Source organism: Garra rufa, chromosome 24 (assembly GCF_049309525.1).
Source record: "Garra rufa chromosome 24, GarRuf1.0, whole genome shotgun sequence".
In the NCBI taxonomy this organism is placed as follows: domain Eukaryota; kingdom Metazoa; phylum Chordata; class Actinopteri; order Cypriniformes; family Cyprinidae; genus Garra; species Garra rufa.
Genome location: NC_133384.1, coordinates 34,000,446 through 34,020,414, shown reverse-complemented (window position 1 = coordinate 34,020,414; position 19,969 = coordinate 34,000,446). Strand labels below are relative to the sequence as shown.

General features: G+C 29.3%; 1 protein-coding gene across 1 annotated transcript in view; it reads left to right on the top strand.

Annotated features, from left to right (window-relative positions):
• fmnl1b (formin-like 1b) overlaps positions 1-17,973 on the top strand; it is a 31,719-nt gene extending 13,746 nt beyond the window's left edge. The window contains exons 8-24 of the mRNA XM_073830619.1: positions 2,637-2,711; positions 4,072-4,182; positions 4,512-4,661; positions 5,628-5,729; positions 5,810-6,035; positions 7,383-7,553; positions 7,621-7,781; positions 9,357-9,559; positions 9,636-9,870; positions 9,954-10,022; positions 10,093-10,173; positions 10,977-11,106; positions 12,849-13,012; positions 13,092-13,193; positions 14,320-14,427; positions 14,513-14,627; positions 16,975-17,973. Of these exons, the coding sequence (XP_073686720.1) occupies positions 2,637-2,711; positions 4,072-4,182; positions 4,512-4,661; positions 5,628-5,729; positions 5,810-6,035; positions 7,383-7,553; positions 7,621-7,781; positions 9,357-9,559; positions 9,636-9,870; positions 9,954-10,022; positions 10,093-10,173; positions 10,977-11,106; positions 12,849-13,012; positions 13,092-13,193; positions 14,320-14,427; positions 14,513-14,627; positions 16,975-17,075 (2,304 nt within the window). The 3' untranslated portion in view covers positions 17,076-17,973. The remainder of the gene's footprint in view (positions 1-2,636; positions 2,712-4,071; positions 4,183-4,511; positions 4,662-5,627; positions 5,730-5,809; positions 6,036-7,382; positions 7,554-7,620; positions 7,782-9,356; positions 9,560-9,635; positions 9,871-9,953; positions 10,023-10,092; positions 10,174-10,976; positions 11,107-12,848; positions 13,013-13,091; positions 13,194-14,319; positions 14,428-14,512; positions 14,628-16,974) is intronic.
• The last annotated feature ends 1,996 nt before the right edge of the window (positions 17,974-19,969 follow it).

The following is a 19,969-nucleotide window of genomic DNA, read 5'->3' as shown; positions in this document are numbered from 1 at the left end:
TGTCTCCTTGGTCTTATTGTACACAATTTGACAAGAACGGGCAGGGGCGCCGCTAAGGGGGGGGGGGGGGGGGGGGAGTTAGGACAATTCTAAGGGCCCACGCCCTTTAGGGCCCCCCAGAGATCTGCTTTGGTGTGGTAGGGGGGCCCAACCTCATATTTTGTCATAGGGCCCAAAATTGCGAGAGGCGCCCCTGAGAACGGGTATTGTTTTAGTTTAAGGACAACTTTAATAAAAGGTTTTGATCCACTTCACATGTTGACTACTGTATAATATAAATAACATAAGATGAAAAAAATTATAATATTAAAAATTTTATTTCAATATTAAATGTTGTAATATTAAATAAGCATTATAAAAATACTAAAAAGTTTGTCTTAATAAAATACAATCAAATATACCAAATCATAATATAATAAAAAATATATAATATCAAAAAAGAAAATATTTTATAATAATAAATATGTATTATCAAAATACTAAAAAGTTTGTCTTAATAAAATACAATCAAATATACTAAATCATAATACAAATAATATAATATGAAAAAAATAAAAAATATAATATTAAATACTGTAACATTAAATATGCATTATAAAAATACTAAAATGTTTGTTTTAATAAAATACAAATATACTAAATAATAATATAATACAAAATTATGTAATATTAAAAACTATTTTAAAAATAATAAAATAAAAAATTATATTTATTTCTTTTAAATAAAATGTAATCAAACATAATATACCGAAACTAATAATAATAAATATAATAATAATAAAAAATACATATATATAAAATACTAAATATATATTAAAAAATAATAAAAATAAAAATTTGTTTTAATAAAATATAATATACCAATATATACATAATATAATCTGACATAATAAATTCAAAAACATTTTTAAATTCTTAAAAAATCTAAAATATAAATATTATGTATACTAAAAATAATAAAAAAGAAAAATGTTTGTTTTAATATAATATAATCAGATATAACATACTAAGACATAATATAATCAGACATAATAAATTCAAATACATTTCTAAACTAGAAAAAAAACTTGGTTAAGCCTAGTCCTAGACTAAAATTTAAGTCTGAGCTGTTTCAACTAAAAGAGACTTGCACTGTCTGATCTTAAAATATATCAGTGCCTTTGTTTTGTCTCAAGATGCACACCAGTAATGTTTATAAAAATTTCTTAAATGTCTTAATTTAACGATGGCCTAATCCTGGCTTAGGCTACACCCTGTCTATAAAACCGGGCCCCAATATATATACAATTTGTGACCCTGGACCACAAAACCAGTCTTAAGTCGCTGGGGTATATTTGTAGCAATAGCCAAAAATACATTGTATGGGTCAAAATGATTGATTTTTCTTTTATGTCAAAAATCATTAGGAAATAAAGTAAAGATCATGTTCCATGAAGATTTTTTGTAAAATTCCTCCTATAAATATGTCAAAATGTAATTTTTGATTAGTAATATGCATTGTTAAGAACTTAATTTGGACAACTTTAAAGGTGATTTTCTCAGTATTTAAAATTTTTTGCACCCTCAGATTCCAGATATTCAAATAGTTGTATCTCGGCCAAATATTGTGCTATCCTAACAAACCATAGATCAAAAGAAAGCTTATTTATTGAGCTTTCATATGATGTATACATCTCAGTTTTGTAAAATTTAACCTTATGACTGGTTTTGTGGTCCAAGGTCACATTTTAACAGAAAATGTTTCAGGGATCAAAGACCCAAACTTAGTTATTCTCTCTCAGACGCTGAATCAACACAGACAAATAATGAGTTTGAGATACAAGTGTCTGATCTGCTGTTAAACTCAAGTAACCTGAAGCTCATACTGTGATATCAAGCCGTTACACCCCTCTGCACTGAGAGCGACAGACATGACAAAACTAGATCATTACCTTTATAAAGACACACACACACAGGACACACGATCAGTTTGCAACCTCATACATTCACACGGACGTCATTTCAAAAGTCACAAAAAACCATTAGTGTGGGTGATGATTCAGATGCATATCTACAACAGCAGAAAGGATTGTGCAAACCAGAGCTAAAACCGAAACAAATACAGACTTTATCTCCTCAGGGGTTTCCCATTCATATGTCCTCATTGTTTCTGCATATGCACATGCTTTGCATAAAAATGTAACAGTATTGGAATATTAAACCAATCCATCTTATTCTTTATTAGTCAGTAAGTAAAACTGTGGGCGAGTTTTCAGGTTTTTTTAGCCGCTCTAGGAAAATGATGAGAAGAATAACAAAGCAGTAAAGAGTAAAGCTGTTTGCAATACAAACTAGTGTGTTCATAATTAATACAATACATTAAAATAACAAGCTAAGACTCACCTTATTTGCAATATCAAGCAGCAAAACAGCTATTAGCTGGACACAGATAAGACCGGAAGCCAGACACATTCAATTTACAAACGGCCGTGCCTGCTCTTATGGGAAAAATAATGTAGTCATGTAGTAAAATGTTCTTACTTCATGGTCATGTACTTGCTAACAGACACTTTAATCCAAAGCAAAATACAATAAACTTACATAAAGTGAATAGTTCCCTCAGGAAAACCTGTGAATGCGTCTGTATGTTCACGCAGGTGTGTGGAGAGAAAAGCAGATTCGAGAAACTCATGGAGTATTTCAGCAATGAAGACATCTACATTGATTTCATGGTGAGGACATATAAAATGCTTCATTTGACAGCCTTTTCTTTATTACGTTTAGTGTTTTATCAGAGTCTTACACTAATTGTATATTATTTAGTTTAACAGAAAGGTCAAAAGAGTATGCCAAATATCTATATATACATCATATAAAGATACAATTGAAGTCAAAAGTTTATATACACCTTGCAGATTCTGCAAAATACATGTTTTTTTTTTATTTAGTACTGACCTGGATAAGATACAGTATTTCACATAAAAGATGATAGACCACATGAGAAAATAATAGTTGAAATTATAAAAATGACCCTTTTCAAAAGTTTACATACACTTGATTCTTAATACTGTGTTGTTACCTGAATGATCCACAGCTGTGTTTGTTTGTTCAGTGATAGTTGTTCATAAGTCCCTTGCTTGTCCCGAACAGTTAAACTGCCTGCTGTTCTTCAGAAAAATCCTTCAGGTCCCACAATGTTTTTTGTTTGTTTGTTTTTTTTTCAGTGTTTTTGTGTATTTTAACCCTTTCCAACATTGACTGTATGATTTTGAGATTCATCTTTTCACACTGAGGACAACTGAGAGACTCTTAAGCAACTATTACAGAAGGTTCAAACGCTCACTGATGCGTCAGAAGGAAAAAACATGCATTAAGAGCCAGGGTGAAAACTTTTGAATTTGAAGATCAAGGTAAATTTAACTTGTTTTGTCTTCTGGGAAACAAGCAAGTATCTTCTGTGGCTTCTTAAGGACAGTACTAAATGAAAAAAATATTACATTTAGGCATTATGGGGAAAAAAATGTAAACATCTTTCCATTCAAAAGTTTTCACCCCCTGGCCCTTAATGCATGATTTTTCCTTCTGGAGCATCAGTGAGCGTTTGAACCTTCTGTAATAGTTAACCCTCATTTGTCCTCAATGTGAAAAGATGGATCTCAAAATCATACGGTGATTGTTGGAAAGGTTTCAAATACATAAAATCGCTGAAAAAACAAAAAAAATTGTGGGACCTGAAGGATTTTCTGAAGAACAGCAGGCAGTTTAACTGTTCAGGACAAACAAGGGACTCATGAGCAACTATCACTAAACAAACAAACACAGCTGTGGATCATTCAGGTAAAAACACAGTATTCCTATTAAGAATCAAGTGCATGTAAACAACATTTATAAAATCAACCATTATTTTCTCATGTGGGCTATCTCTTATGCGAAATATCTTATTCAGGTCAGTACTAAATAAAAAAACAACAACAAGCATTTTGTATGATCCCTCTTCTTTTGGTCAAATAATAAACATTTTGCACATTCTGCAAGGTGTATGAAAACTTTTGACTTCAACTGTATGTATCTGATCCACTTTTTCACCTCTAGGTGGCTTGTATGCAGTTTATCAACATCGTAGTGCACTCAGTGGAGAACATGAACTTCCGAGTGTATTTACAGTATGAGTTTACACAACTGGGACTAGACGACTATCTGGAGGTGAGCGACTAACATACATAAGAGTATAATTGTTTGACACAAATATAACGTATCACAACTGTTCTAACGTGAATAATAAAATCAGAAAGCATATTAGCATATTAGAATGATTTCTAAAGGATCATGTGACAAGACTGGAGTAACGATGCTGAAAATTCAGCTTTCATCACAGGAATGAATTACATTTTAAAATATATTCACATAGAAAACATTTATTTTAAATTGTAAAAATATTGCATAATTTAAAAAAAAAAATTCTGTGTTTTTGATCAATTAATGCAGCCTAAAACACAGTCTGAATTGTTTTGTGTGTGTTTGTGTGTGTGTAGAAGTTGAATGGTACTGAGAGTGAGAGGCTGCAAATACAGATTCAAGCGTATCTGGATAATGTATTCGATGTTGGAGCACTGCTAGAGGATGCCGAGGCCAAAAACACAATAATGGAACATCTAGAAGAGCTACAAGAACAAAACACGGAGGTACACACACCCAAAACACACATATTGATAAAAGTCTGTTCTTAATTATTTATGATATATATGTTTTCAAGTGCATATATATCTGCTTTTTGACAACAATAAAAACAATATGCATTATATAATAAAAAATAATAATAATGCACTGAATGCAATAAATGCATTTTTATTTTCGATTATTATTACTATTATTATTATTATTATCTATTCAATTAAAATTATCCAAAATTGTTTTGCAATCTCATATTTTTATTCGTTGACTCATTAATTTGGAGCTTAGTAGCAGTTTTTTTTTTTTTTATGTTTAAAATTTTAAATAATGTTTGTTTTTAATATTTATAATTTTTTATTCAATATATTTTTTTAATTTATAAATATAAATAAATGAATAAATATAATAACATTTTTTTTTGCTTAAATGATTAAATATATTTATAAACAAATTTAAAACAAAAAGTAGCAAATGATTTTTAGATTTGTTTTTTATTTTAATTTAGAAAAGCAATCAAAAAGTAATCAAATGTAAATCAGTTACATTATTTTAATAAAGTAATTGAAATTGAAAACCGTACTCATTACATTTTAAATATGGTAATTTATAATCTGTAATCTATTCCATTTCCAAAGTAACCTACCCAACTCTGCTTATAAGGCACATCATATGTGACCCTGGACCACAAAACCAATCATCAGGGTCAATTTTTGGAAATTGAGATTTATATGAAATGATGTTTTATTAACAAAGTTAAGGATATGACATTATTTGGCCAGAACTTTTAGCAGAGAATCTGAGGGTGCAAAAAAATCTAAATATTGAGAAAATCGCCTTAAAAGTTGTCCAGTTGAAATTCTTAGCAGTGCATATTACTAATAAAAAAATTAAGTTGGTCCAGGGTCGCATATTTATACTTTGAAAATATACATATACCAAATTAAATTTAAGTACTCAGTGGATGTTGTATATATCAGTTAAACTGTAGACTGCAGCAGTGTGAGAGTGAAGCTGTGGAGAAGACGTCTGAACTCGAGAAACAGCTCATACAGAGTAGGAAAGAGGTGGAACTTCTGAAGGTAAAACTTTTTGCTCAAACACACACACACTTACGCTTACTCCTGTTTCCAGTCCGTGAAGCTTTTGTGTGTGTTTTCAGGACAGTGTGAAGGAGGCACAGGCTCAGGTCTCTCAGCTGCAGCAGAAGGAGAAAGAGAGAAAGACACAAAATGAGAAAGAGCAGGAGCGAGAGAGAGACAGACAGCGCTCCACTAAAGAGCTGGAGAAGATGGTTCAGGTCCTGGTGGAACGAGGTCTGATCCGCATGGAGAGATCTGAATCCGGGTCTCTCGATTTGCACATTATAACAGCCACTGAAACAACAGGTGAAGATCCAAATAAACATATATATGTGTATTATACACAAAAACAGTCATAAGTCGCATTGGTAAATTTGTAGCATTAGCCAAAAATACTTTGCATGGGTAAACAAAAAAAAACTATTTTTCTTTTATGCCAAAAATCATTAGGATATTAAGTAAAGATCATGTTCCATGAAGGTAAATTTCCTAACTTAAATATATCAAACCATTTTTATTAATAATATGCATGGCAAAGAACTTCATTTGGAAAACTTTAAAGGTGATTTTCTCAATAATTAGATTTTTTCCAACTGTAAATATATCAAAACTTAATCTCTGTTTAGTAAAATGCATGGCTAAGGACTTAATTTGGACAACTTTAAAGGCGATTTTCTCTATATATAGAATTCTAATTAGATATTTTTATTTATATAATTTATAAGTTATATAATAATTTTTAGAATGTAATATACTGAAATCTGTTTAATCTTTCCAAATACAGTTATTATTGTTAAATAAAACAAATTAATAAAATAAATATAAATAATAAAAAGTACGTCATGTGGGAAACATGACATAAATGTAAATTTATTTTATTTCAGCTTCAACATTTTATTTAGTTTAATTTGATGCACTAACTGTAGATTTTTTTGTAAAAAACAAAACAAAAATAAATCAGAAAATGTAAAAATTAAAACAAAAAACTATAACAGTATCTCAGTTGTATTAAAACAAATTGTTATGTGGAAAATCTAACACAGTTAGACAAAAGTTAACCTAGGCAATGGTTTTTAAACTAAATTCATAAAGTTATAAACAATATATAATACAATGTAATAATATAATATGTGACTGTCATAAAGGGTCAGTTTTTTGAATAAATAAATAAGCATTTCATTGATAAACGGTTTGTTAGGATAAGACAATGTTTCAAATTGAATAAATTTCTGCAATCTGACGGTACAAAAAATATTGAGAAAATCGCCTTTAAAGTTGTCCAGCAATGCATATTACTAATCAAAAATTAAGTTTTGATACAGTATATTTATGGTAGGAAATGTACAAAATATCTTCATGGAACATGATCTTAATATCCTATTGATTTTTGGCAAAAAATGAAAAAAAAAAAAAAGTTTTTTTGGCTATTGCTTCAAATATAACGGTGCTACTTAGGACTGGTTTTGTGGTCCAGGGTCACATATCATATTTATATCCTGAAGCAAAACCAGTAATATTATGTATATTATCAAATCTTACTTATTCTGAAAATTCCTAGCCATGTAATATGTGCCGAGATGAATATTGTATTTCTATGAATATTATTTGGTAATAAAAAAGTAATGAATAATTATCTTCTCTTTTAACCCCAAGATAAGAGTTCAATAGAAATACAGGCCTCACCTGCTAAGCAGTCTCCGCCCCCTCCTCCTGTCCCCGCCCCTCCACCGCCCCCTCCTCCGCCCCCTATGAATGTGGCCCCGCCCCCTTCACCTCTACCTGGGAGGACAGGAACTATAAAGACAGGTGATAGAATTGATGACAGTCATGTATAGTACAACAAAATTGAGAACTTTGAATGAAAGTGAGGCTGTACACATTACATTGTCAGATATTTTTATATTGTGTGTGTTTGTGTGTGTTAAAGGTGTAAAAAGTAAGAAGCCAATCAAGACCAAGTATCGAATGCCAATGCTTAACTGGCAGGCTCTCATGGAGGAACAGGTGGCCGGCACCGTCTTCACAGAGCTGGATGACGAAAGTGTGCTTGGGGTCAGTTCTGTGTGTGTTTCTAATGAGACTTACTGAAAGGGCTAAAAAAGTAATGCATGTTATAACGATTTGCTGCTTTGTGCTTTTTTTCTACTTGAAATATATTGTTTCATTAACTATCTAAAATATGTTTAAAAGTGTAAATAATTTTTGTTTTTAATATTTATACAGTTTATTTTACTTTTTTTTTATTAAAGTGTCTTTATAACTTGCCTCACAAAAATACATGAATAGGGCCACCTGAAAATTTAGAAACATTTTGTTAGAAACATTTGCTTATTTTTTCTTAAAATATATATTTTTAATTACATTGAAAATATTTTACCTATTATACATATATATATGTTAAAAAATATTCTAGAAATGTTTCCATTTTTCTAAATTCTTATTTCATTTACTTTTATTCTAAAATATATCTCTATTTATCTATCTATCTATACATACATTAATGTTTAAAAATTATATAATATTTGTTTTGAATATTTATACATTTTGCATATTAATATTTACATTACATAATATTTTATTTAAATGTGTTTGAATTTTTAATTACTTATAAAATATTTACATAGAACATATTATATTTGTTTTTCTACAAATTATTCTATTTCTTCTAAATTCTTATTTAATTTACTTTTATTCTATCTATCTATCTATCTATCTATCTATCTATAAATATGTTAAAAAGGGGATTTTTGTTTTGAATATTTGTACATTTTACATATTATTTATATTGACATTACATATTTTATTTAAATGTTTGAAAATTTTTTAATTACATTTTAAAATTTCAAAGAATATTATTTATTTAAATATATTTTATAAGTAATTCAAAGATATAAATACGCCTAAAAATCAATACATTTTTTGAAATTTTATACATTCCACATATTACTTTTTATTTAAATGTGTTAGAATTTTTTAATTACTTAAATTTTTTACATAGAAAATATATATTTTTTTATTTATTTATATTCTACGAATTATTCTATATATACTATATTTTTTTCTAAATTCTTATTAATTTTAATATTTGTAATTTTAATATATACAATATGTATTACTTTTTATTAATATCATTTTTGTTTTTAATATATATAAATGTTACTTTAACAAAAATGCTACGTTTTAGGGCAAGTCTTTCCCTCTTTGTTTGTCTGATATTAACCTCGCAATTAATAGAAATGCATGAAACAAGACCACCTGTTTTAATATTTATAAATTTTATTTGAATAAAAAATGCATTTTAATAGGTTGTGCTTCCTAATTTTAAGGTTTAGTTTAGAAAAGCATGAAATAGTATCACCTGGAAATGCATATGTTAAAACTTTTATAACCTGCAATATAATTTAGCTTTTAATATTCATGCAATTTTTGCCCTTTCCTTCTTGAAATATGTCTGTTATTAATTTATAAAATATTTTATATATACAATATTTAAATAAAATATATATAGTTCTTGTTTTAAATATTTATACATGTAATTTTAATGTTTAAAAAATACTAAAAAGAATTAGCTCAACATTTATTGTCATATAAATAAATGTCACTCACCTGTGTTTGCTCTGTCTGAAGGAGTTGAATATGGATGTCTTTGAGGAGTTGTTTAAAACTAAAGCTCAGTCTGCGCCTGTTGACGTCGGCACTCTGAAGGTGAAAGTCGCTCATAAAGGATCCAATAAAATTGCACTACTGGAGCCCAACAGGGCTAAAAACCTGGCCATCACCCTGCGCAAAGGAGGCATGAGAACTGCACAGATCTGCACTGCGATCCAAACGTGCGTCCAACAGACACACTTTTTGATAAAGCCAACATTTGCATGTTAAACTAATCTCGATACTCTCTTTGTGCAGGTATAATCTAGATTTGCTAAACTCAGATTTTCTGGAGCTGCTGGAGCGCTTCATCCCATCTGATTACGAGCTGAAGTTGATTGAGAAATACGAGCGTGAAGGACGCCCCCTGCTGGAGCTGTCAGAGGAGGACCGATTTATTGTGGCCTTCAGCAAAATCCCTCGTCTGTCGCAGAGAATCAGCACGCTGACCTTCATGGGCAACTTCAGCGAGAGCATAATCCTATTAAAGCCTGTCAGTATATATGTTATGAGCATGCATACTTGAATTTAACATGAAATTAAAATCTAAATATAATACCTGGTTTTATTTTGCAGCAATTGAATGCCATTATCGCTGCGTCCATGTCTATCAAATCCTCCAGCAAACTCAAGAAGATTCTAGAGGTAAAGAGAATCAATTTTCATGTGCATAAATGAATTTCTGCTGGGAAAACTGAGCTTTCTTTGTTTGCAGATCATTCTTGCGTTTGGGAATTACATGAACAGTGGGAAGAGAGGATCAGCGTATGGGTTTCGACTACAAAGTCTGGACCTGGTGAGAGAAAAATGACAAAAATTTACAAAAATTGGATTTTGCATTATAAAGTAGTTTTAGTTTATCAGTGTCACTTCCAATATCTTTTAAATAGATGGTTTTGAAGCAGACAAAGTGGAAATAGTAGGCTATTTTGTTGCAAAACATAGTCTTTACAATTTTGAAAAATCTTTTGCTCATATATATATGACCCTGGACCACAAAACATAAGGGTATCATAAGGGTACATTTTTGGAAATTGAGATTTATACATCATATGAAAGCTGATTAAATAGGCTTTCCATTGGGATAGGATCATATTTGGCTGAGATACAACTATTGGAATCTGGAATCTGAGGGTGCAAAAAATTACAATATTGAAAAACTTGCCATTAAAGTTGTCCAAATGAAGTCCTTAGCAATGCATATTACTAATCAAAAAGTAAGTTTTCATATATTTACAGTAGGAAATTTACAAATATCTTCATGGAACATGATCTTATCCTAATGATTTTTGGCATAAAAAAAAATCGATAATTTTGTGTGCAACCTACGAATGGTTTTGTGGTTCAGGGTCACATATATAAAAGATAAAATAAATGCATGCCTCATTTGCTATTGTTTGATTGTATTTTATGGGCATGAATGTCATGTAAGCCTATTCAATTTAATTAATTAGCATATTTGACTTACACATAAAATATTTATATTCATGCATTTGGCAGATTCTTTTATCCAAAGTGACTTGCATTGCATTAAAGGTATATATTTGATCAGTTTATGCTGAACGATTTATCGGGCATCTCTCACATTTTCGATTTCAGCTTCTGGACATGAAATCCACAGATCGAAAACTGACGCTCCTGCATTTCATCGTCAGCATCATACAAGAAAAATATCCTCAACTGCAAAACTTTCACACTGAACTACACTGTCTGGACAAAGCTGCACTTGGTAAGTGTTGCATACGAACACACGTTTACATCAACTCACCACTACAGCTCTTATGGAAGCTCGTTTCTGCCACTGAATAAAAAAAAAAAAAAAAAGGTAATTGCGAGTTAATCACGAATTCTGACTTTTTTTCTTAGAATTGTGAGATATATACTTGCATTTGCGATAAAAAAGCAAAGTTCTGACTAAGTTCTGAATTCTGTGATATAAAGTTGCAATTGCAAGTTATAAAGTCACAGTTGAGCTCTAAAGTCGGAAGTGGGTGATATAAACTTACAGTTTTGAGAAAAAAGTCAGAATTGCAAATTTAAACTTGGAACTGCAAGAAAAAAAAGTTAGAATTGTGAGATTTAAACTGGGATTTTTGAGAAAATTGCACATTTTAAATTGTAATTGTGAGAAAAAAAGTCAGAATTGTGAGATAAACTTGCAATTGCTAGAAAACAGTCAGAATTCCATGATTAAAAAACATTGGCAAGTTATAAAGTCAGATTTCACAGTTATAAAGTCAAAATTGGGTGATATATCTGAGAATTCTGAGAAAGAAAGTCAAAACCGTTTACAGTTTTGAGAAAAAAGGTCAGAATGGCAAGATTTAAACTTGCAATTTTGAGGAAAAAAGGTCAGAATTGCAAGATTTAAACTTGGAATTGTGGGGAAAAAAGTCAGCATTGCAAGATTTAAACTTGGATTTGCACAAAAAAATTTAATTTAATTTAATCAGAATTGTGAGATACAACTTGCAATTTTGAGGAAAAAGTCAGAATTGCAAGATAAACTTTATATCACACAATTGTGACTTTTTATCTCACAACTCTAAGTCAGAATTGTGAGATGCTTTTCCTCCTTGTTTTTATTATTTAAAATATATTTTATTTTTTAAACTAAATTTAATTTGTTTTTAAAGTGTTTTCAGATATTTATAAAATATTTTAAAATCATATATTTTTAAAAAGTCAAATTTAATTATGAAAATATAATCCTCAAATGTTTTTAAGCACTTCTTAAGAATGCTGAGGGGGGTCAGATGATTATTTAAACACAACATTTGTATGTCCTCAAAACTTTTACACAGATCATGCATGTTTTAGTTTGCCCTACACTGTAAAAAGTGAAAAGCTGAATCAACTTAAAAAAAATTACTTCAATTGGTAACACCTAAAAAGTTTAAGTTGATTGAACTAAGATTATTTAAGTGTGATTGACCACACTTAGATAATCTTAGTTCAATCAACTTAATTTTTTTAGGTGTTACCAATTGAAGTAATTTTTTTAAGTTGATCCAACTGTTCACTTTTTACAGTGTACTACAATAACGTAAGAAAAAATCAAAAACTAAACAAAGGCAATCCAAAATGAAAAATCAAAGCCAACTTTGAAGCTTAAAAAATCTGGGCGGGTAACCCTTAAATTTGTAAATCCTAATCAGGGTTGCCAGGTTTTCACAACAAAACCCGACCAATTGCTTCTCAAAGCATACCCAAAACTATCCCAATTATGTTTTTTGGCAGGGTTACCCTGGCAAGATTTGCAATCCATGGGCTAAATATCACAGTATTGTGGTCACTTCAACCCACAGACGTGAAAAACATCTCATGGCAGCAGTGTTAAAGTATCCCAATAATGTGTGAAAACCACAGACTTGGCAACACTGGTCCAAAACCCAAATTGCTGAAAGCATCTGCTAAATGAAAGCTATATATTCATTCACTGACCTGCATGTTGATGCTGTTTTTTCTCAGTCTCTCTGGACAGCATCCTTGCAGATGTTCGATCTCTGGAGAAGGGAATGGAGGTGGTGCGTAAAGAGTATCTCCAGCAGAAAGACAACGCTGTCCTCACAAACTTCACGTCCAATAACGGCAGTCTGCTGGACTCTGTGGTCAAAGACAGCAAAACTTCAGAGGTAGGGATGAATTCAGCTCTGTGTGAATAGCAGCGAATAATATTTTGTACATGACTGGATCATCTGTGTGTTTCTGCAGGAGGTGTATCACTCAGTGGTGGAGTATTTCGGAGAGGATCCCAAATCCACACCGCCTTCTGTGTTCTTCCCTGTTTTTGCCAGGTTTATTAAAGCATATAAGGTGATAATAATATTACCCAGTGCTCATATCACATCAGCGTATGTCATACTGGTAATGAGAGATTAAAATCACAAAGACACAATAAAAAAATACGTTTTTATTTTGAACAATTTTCCCTCAGAAATTGCTAGTAAATTTCACAAATAATTACAAAAGAAAATTGCAAGTAAATTATATATAAATATTTTATTATAAATTATATATATATATATATATATATATATATATATATATATTATGATTAAATAATTATTAAAAATATTAGCTTTATAAATTTAATTAAAAAGCCTGAAAAATTGAAATGGACAACTAACAGAAATAAATGAAGTACTAAAATTATATTAAAATTATAAATGTTTGAATAATAATAATAATAATGAAAAATTACTAAAAATTCAAAATAAAATATAAATATTTGATAAAAAAAAAGCTTAAAATTAGAGAATTAGAAATGCTGCTTTTGGTAATTAACTGAAATAAAGAAGTTTAGGTAATAAAATAGTAGTAAAAATGTAAAAAATATGTAAAAAGAATATGCTAAAAAATATATTTATATACTATATACCTGTATAGATTAATTTATACTATAATTTAAATCTGAAAGTAAATATACTATGTTATAATAAATAAATTAAAATGTATAAAGATCCATTTATAAGTTTTTATTTATATTTATATTTAAACATTATAATTGTACATATGTAGTATTTATATACTATAAATATACTGAATCATTTATATAATATACATTTGTACTAACCCTAAAAAGTAGTAAAATGTTCATAAAAGTAATAAAATAAATACATTTTTAATTTAAAATTATAAAATGGAAAAAAGATAGACAAAAAGACAATGTTAAAAAAAAAATTTGAAATCAAAACTTACAACTCAAAATATTAATAAATACTAGAAATATACGTAAAGAATATTAAAATAACTGATAGAGGTTATTTGACCAAAGGATACTTTGAAAATCCCCATCAGGAACCTCTAGCATGCAATTATTAGCATTTTTAACTATTCTCCTAATCTATATTTAGTATATGGCATATTGCTTTGTACACATATTTTTTTCAGTATTTTCTCATGCATGTTGATTGATGGATAAGTCTATCTTTATCTGTAGCTGGCCGAACAGGAGAATGCACAGCGCAAGAAGAACATCCCTGAGACTGATTTTGGCACAGATTTACACATCTCTGACCCTCCCATCAACACAGCAGTGAGTAATAAGGTAATGTGAAATAGAGTAGTAAGAGGAGAAATAATGGAGAATAGAAAGAGAATTATCAAGGTCTCACAAGTGTTGATGTGTTTAGATGCCAGCGATGCCACGCTTCCCGCAGGTGGATCTGATCGCAGAGCTGAAGCGCAGGCAGATGACGCCGCTCGTGAGAGAGGGCAAAGACGGAGCCATTGAGGACATCATCACAGGTCAGACTAAACTCAACTTACAGTACAGAAAACCATTGCCTTAACTGTATTACAAAAAGCATGTGCCTTTAATGATAGTGATTTGTTAAGGCTTAAATTATAAATGGTGCAAACAAAACCTGATGCAACCTCTATGCCAAACATTTAGGCAAAAAATAAATAAATAATAAAATACATAGAATAAAATAAAAGAATAAATACATTTAAATAATTACAATTAAATGAAATATTTAAATTAAGACAATTACAATTGACTACATTTGACATTCTGCTTTCTAAAGAATGAAACAAAATTATTATAATAATTCACGATTATTTTATGTATTTTAATCTATTGACAGCCATAGTTTAAAGATGCTTTCAACTTGAAAAAATATATATATTTTATACACAATAATATTTTTTATAGTATACATTTTCTATTTATACTTAATATATAATATACATATATAAAAAATAAAATGTATACAAAATTAATAAAAATATTTTTTTAATGTTAAAATATACTTATATAATATTCATATAAATATGAATATAAAATAAAATACAAATACATAAATTAACAATTAAAATTGACTACATTTGATATTCTGCTTTCTAAAGAATGGCCTGAATTTATGACATATAATAATATTATAATTACATAGTTTTATTATGTAAAATGATTACATTTTACAGTTTTTATTATATTTTAATGTAACCGCATTAATGACAATTTATACATACATAAATATTGAAAAATATTAGTATAAAGACCCATTTACACTATACAAAATTTAAATATTGAAAATATGGTAAACTATAAATATGTAAAAATATATTTATATAATATATAGATTTATTTATACTAATATAAATAAATAATTTAAAGCAATAATTTAAAGTAAATATAATCAATATATATACTGAAATGTATTTTGCTGTTTTTATAAAATATGTTGTAAAAGTAAAGCAATTTTTATAGCATTTATAAACTAAATATATTGAACCATCTATATAATATACATTTGTATAAGCCATTCTAATAAATGAATGTATTAATAATCTATAAATAACTGAAATAAATCTAAATAAAAAAAAAATCAAAATGTAAAAATATTTAAATAATAATAATGAAACATAAATAATAATATAATAATAATTATTAAAAACTAAGTACTAAAACTTCTAAATAAAATCCAAATATTAGATGTTTTTAGATTAGACGTTTGACTATTCTGAGCTATAAAAATTAATAAATGTATTTATAATTTTTAAATATATCAAAATATACTTATTTTAATTTGTATAAAAAACCCATTTGTTCTGTAAAAAATATTAGACATTTTTCTTGAATTAATCTGCATGGTTTATCGTTTTGATCTTTCATTCGAAAAAATTCACAAAATTCTAACCTGTCATTGAAGTAAAACAATAGAATCTCGGAGGGAAATCTCCTTATGAAATAAATGTTTTTCTCTAGTTCATATTTATAATCCTGTGGAACAGAAAGTCATGGCTGGGCCATTTTATAATCCTAGCCTAATCCTTTTTAGCTGTGCTAAAAAATTGTAATATTAATGGGAATATCCTTCAGAGAAATTTTACTTTGACAAATTTCTAGGGGTGCCAATAATTGTGGCCAACGTGAACTAGAGAAAAACATTTATTTCATAATGAGATTTCCGCCTCAGTTTCCATCAATTTACTTAAAGGAAAGGTTAGAATTTTGTGATTTTTTTTTTTTTTCAAATGAAAGATCTAAAGGATAAACAATGCAGATTTATTTTCACAGTCACCTTTGCTCTTATTTACCAAGGGTGCCAATATTAGTGGAGGGCACTGTATACATTGACATTTATTTATAGTCCATCAGCCTAACATTGATATAAAATTCAAGTAGGGTTAGAACATCTTTTCATCATTCCTTCGAGTGCTTCTTGGAATTCTTTGCCTATTCTTAAATTCTTTCTTCTATTATTTTATTTCAGTCACAATTTTTTCCTTTGGATATTCAGACTATACTGTGTATTTAGTCTTTCTGTCTTTTTTCCACTCTCTGTCTGGTTCTCAGCTCTGCAGGCGGTGCCGTTTACGGCCCGTTCTGGGAAGCGCTCGTCTCGTCTGCTCTGTGATTCGGGTTTCTGCGATGGGACTTCTTTATAACTGTCTCTCATTTCCTCTGTCATGTCTCTGAAGGTATCTCTCTTCATCTACTTATGCTTTTCTGTAGCACTCAGCTTCCTGCAAGAGCCTCCCTCAGTTCCTCCATGTAGATCTCTGATGTTTTTTTTTTCCAAGTTTCTGAAAAGCTCACAAATCTTCAGACATCTTCATCTGGGTTGTTTCTGACTGTGTGTGTGTGTAGATTTGAGAAACCAGCCGTACATCAGAGCAGACGGAGGAAGACGAAGCGCCAAATGGAAACCAGCTCAGCAGCTTCCCGTGTCGTCTGACATCTCTCTGTGAAACACACACGGCTCCCACGATAAACACACAACACATATCAAGCCAAAAACAGTTTACAAGGAACATTTAAACAGCGACATGAAGCCATTTGTATATCTAAATTATAAAAGTTCAACTATTTATGTACAATTCAACACCTTTATGGTGAATCTCAAGAAACCTGTCCAAAACGTGAGTATATTTCATATTTAGCACCAAAATTAAAATAAAAAAGTTGAAGAATTTAAATGCGCTTTCAAAATTTGCCTCCAAAATTCTAAGTAAAAAAAGAAACAAATTTGAAAAACTTTGAACCCAAAATTGAGAGGAAAAATTTGAACATGTGCCTGTATATTTCATATTTCACTGTAAAAAAAGAAAAGAAAAGAAAAATAATTTTAACATGCTTACATATTTCATATTTCAACCCAAAATTAAAAGTTTTTCAGAAATTTGAAGAATTTGAACTTGTTCTTGTATATTTAATTTTTCACCCAAAAATTAAAAAAGAAAATAATTTGAAGAATGTGAGCATGCTTATATATTTTTTTATAAAATATTAAAACATGTGCTTGTTTACCTTATATATATTTCCCGTATATTTTTTGGCCCAAAATTAAAAGAAAAGAAAGAAATGTGAAACATTTAATGTGCTTGTATTTTTTCGTATTTCTCTGCAAAACTCAAAAATAAAATTAAGAAATGTAAAAAATTTAAATGTGTTTGTATGTTTCATATCTTAGCACAAAATTTAAAGAAAAAAACAAGAAAAATTGTGCTTGTATTTTTCACCATTTCACACCTAAACTTGTAAAAAATATTTAAGAAATGTTAAGAATTTGCATGTTTTTATATTTTGCCCCAAAGTTGAGAGGAAAAATCTGAAGACTTTGAACAGCCTGTATATTTCATATTGTGTGCCAAAATGTAAAAAAGGACCCAATTTTTCTTTTTTCTTTTGGGTTCTTTTTTACAAAGAAAGAAATGGGAAAATGTTGATGTGCTTGTACTGTTTCATATTTTTTCCCCCAAATTTATAAAAAATATTTTAGAAATGAAAATAAGATTTAAAGAATTTGAACATGCTTTTATATGATATAATTTGGCCCAAAATTAAAAGCAAAAAAAAAAAAGTAAAAATTTGATGCGCTTGTATTTTTTATATTTCGTCCCGAAATGTATAAAAAAAAGAAATGTAAAGAATGTGAACATGTTTATATATTTCATATTTTGCTTTAAAAATGATGCATTTTTTAAAGAAATTAAGAATTTAAACGAATTTGTATTTAATTTTGCCCCAAAATTGAAAAAAATGAAAAAATGTAAACATTTAGAGAATTTGAACTTGCTTTTATATTTCATATTTTGCCCCAAAATTAAAAGAAAAAAAGTTAAAAATTTTAACATGCTTGTATTTTCCATACCTTAAGATTTCTGGAAAATATATAAGAAAATTGAAGAATTTGAACATCTATGTATTTCACCCCAAAATTAAAAGAAAAAAAGAAACTTCAACAATTTGAAAATGTGCTTTTATATTTTATATTTCGCCTAAAAATTAAAAGAAACAATTACGAAACTTGTAGAATTTGAACATGCCTATATATTTAATATTTCAGCCCAAAATAAAATCATTACGAAATTTGAAGAATTTGAACAAATGCTTGTATATTTCATATTTCAGCCCAATATTAAATTACTTTATTTGACATTTAAAAATATATATATATTTTTTCTTCTCATTATGAGGTGAAATAAAGCATATTCCTGACAGGTTTCTTGAGATTAACTCTGAATATATATAACAAATGTATTTTCAGCTACATTTTGATGCTTTCTACTGATCTTCACATGTATTCTTGACATGCTTACTGTGCACTTACACCAACTACTGAAAACTAGCTTAGTCTAGTATGTGTATATTTATTAATTGTTTTCATATGAATCTGTTTTTTCTTTCTGTGTATGACATAATAAAGATTTTGTACTGGAAAAAAAGGCACCGCATTTCTGCAATTACAACTAGCGGCACGAGACGAGCAGTAGAAGATATTCACTTTAATAGTCACAAAAACAGCACAAGAACATTCAAAACCAACAGTCTCTTGTACATACACAACCGGACGAGGTTTGTTCAACATTAAAACAACTTTTGCATTATAACATTTCCATATAGATATATTTCATTGCATTCACACTGTTATTGTTTTATCACAAGAAGTCGTTGATAGATTTATATACATTCTATATGTTGCATTAATGAAAAATGTTTTGTCTCTTTTTCGGAGGTCTGGAATGCTTGAATGGTTCGTTACAGATCAGACAACAGTGAATAGGATCCGATTGACCCGTCTACTCACATACAGCTATATACGGATTTAAAAAAAAAGTTGCTCTTTATTATTAATACAGAAATCCATCTATCTTACACTTGTAAACAGAACTTACAGAGAGAGGACTCTGCATGCAGACTTTGAGAGCATATCTACATGCAGTTCAGATCTCTCAAAACTCTTTTGGTAGAAAACAAAAAGCTTACAAAAAATACCCTAAATGAACATATCCAGTTTATATACAGTTCGTCTGTACATTTATTTTGGACGTTTCTCAGTGTTTTAACACAGCATATGGTGTCGCATCAGAGTTTGGATCTATTCTACTTCGACAAAGTCATTTTAAGACACAGAAAAAGAACCGCATGAGGTATGTATCGAGCATCTGATGGACACGACCATCAAAGCAAACTATAGCGTCTTTTATATATACTGTACAGTCAAGCCCAAAATTATTCACACCCCTGGCAAATTCTGACTTAGTTACTTTTATTCAAACAGCAAGTTTTTTTTTAGACCCGGAAATGACACAGGCTTCTCCCAAAAGATAATAAGACGATGTACAAGAGGCATCATTGTGGA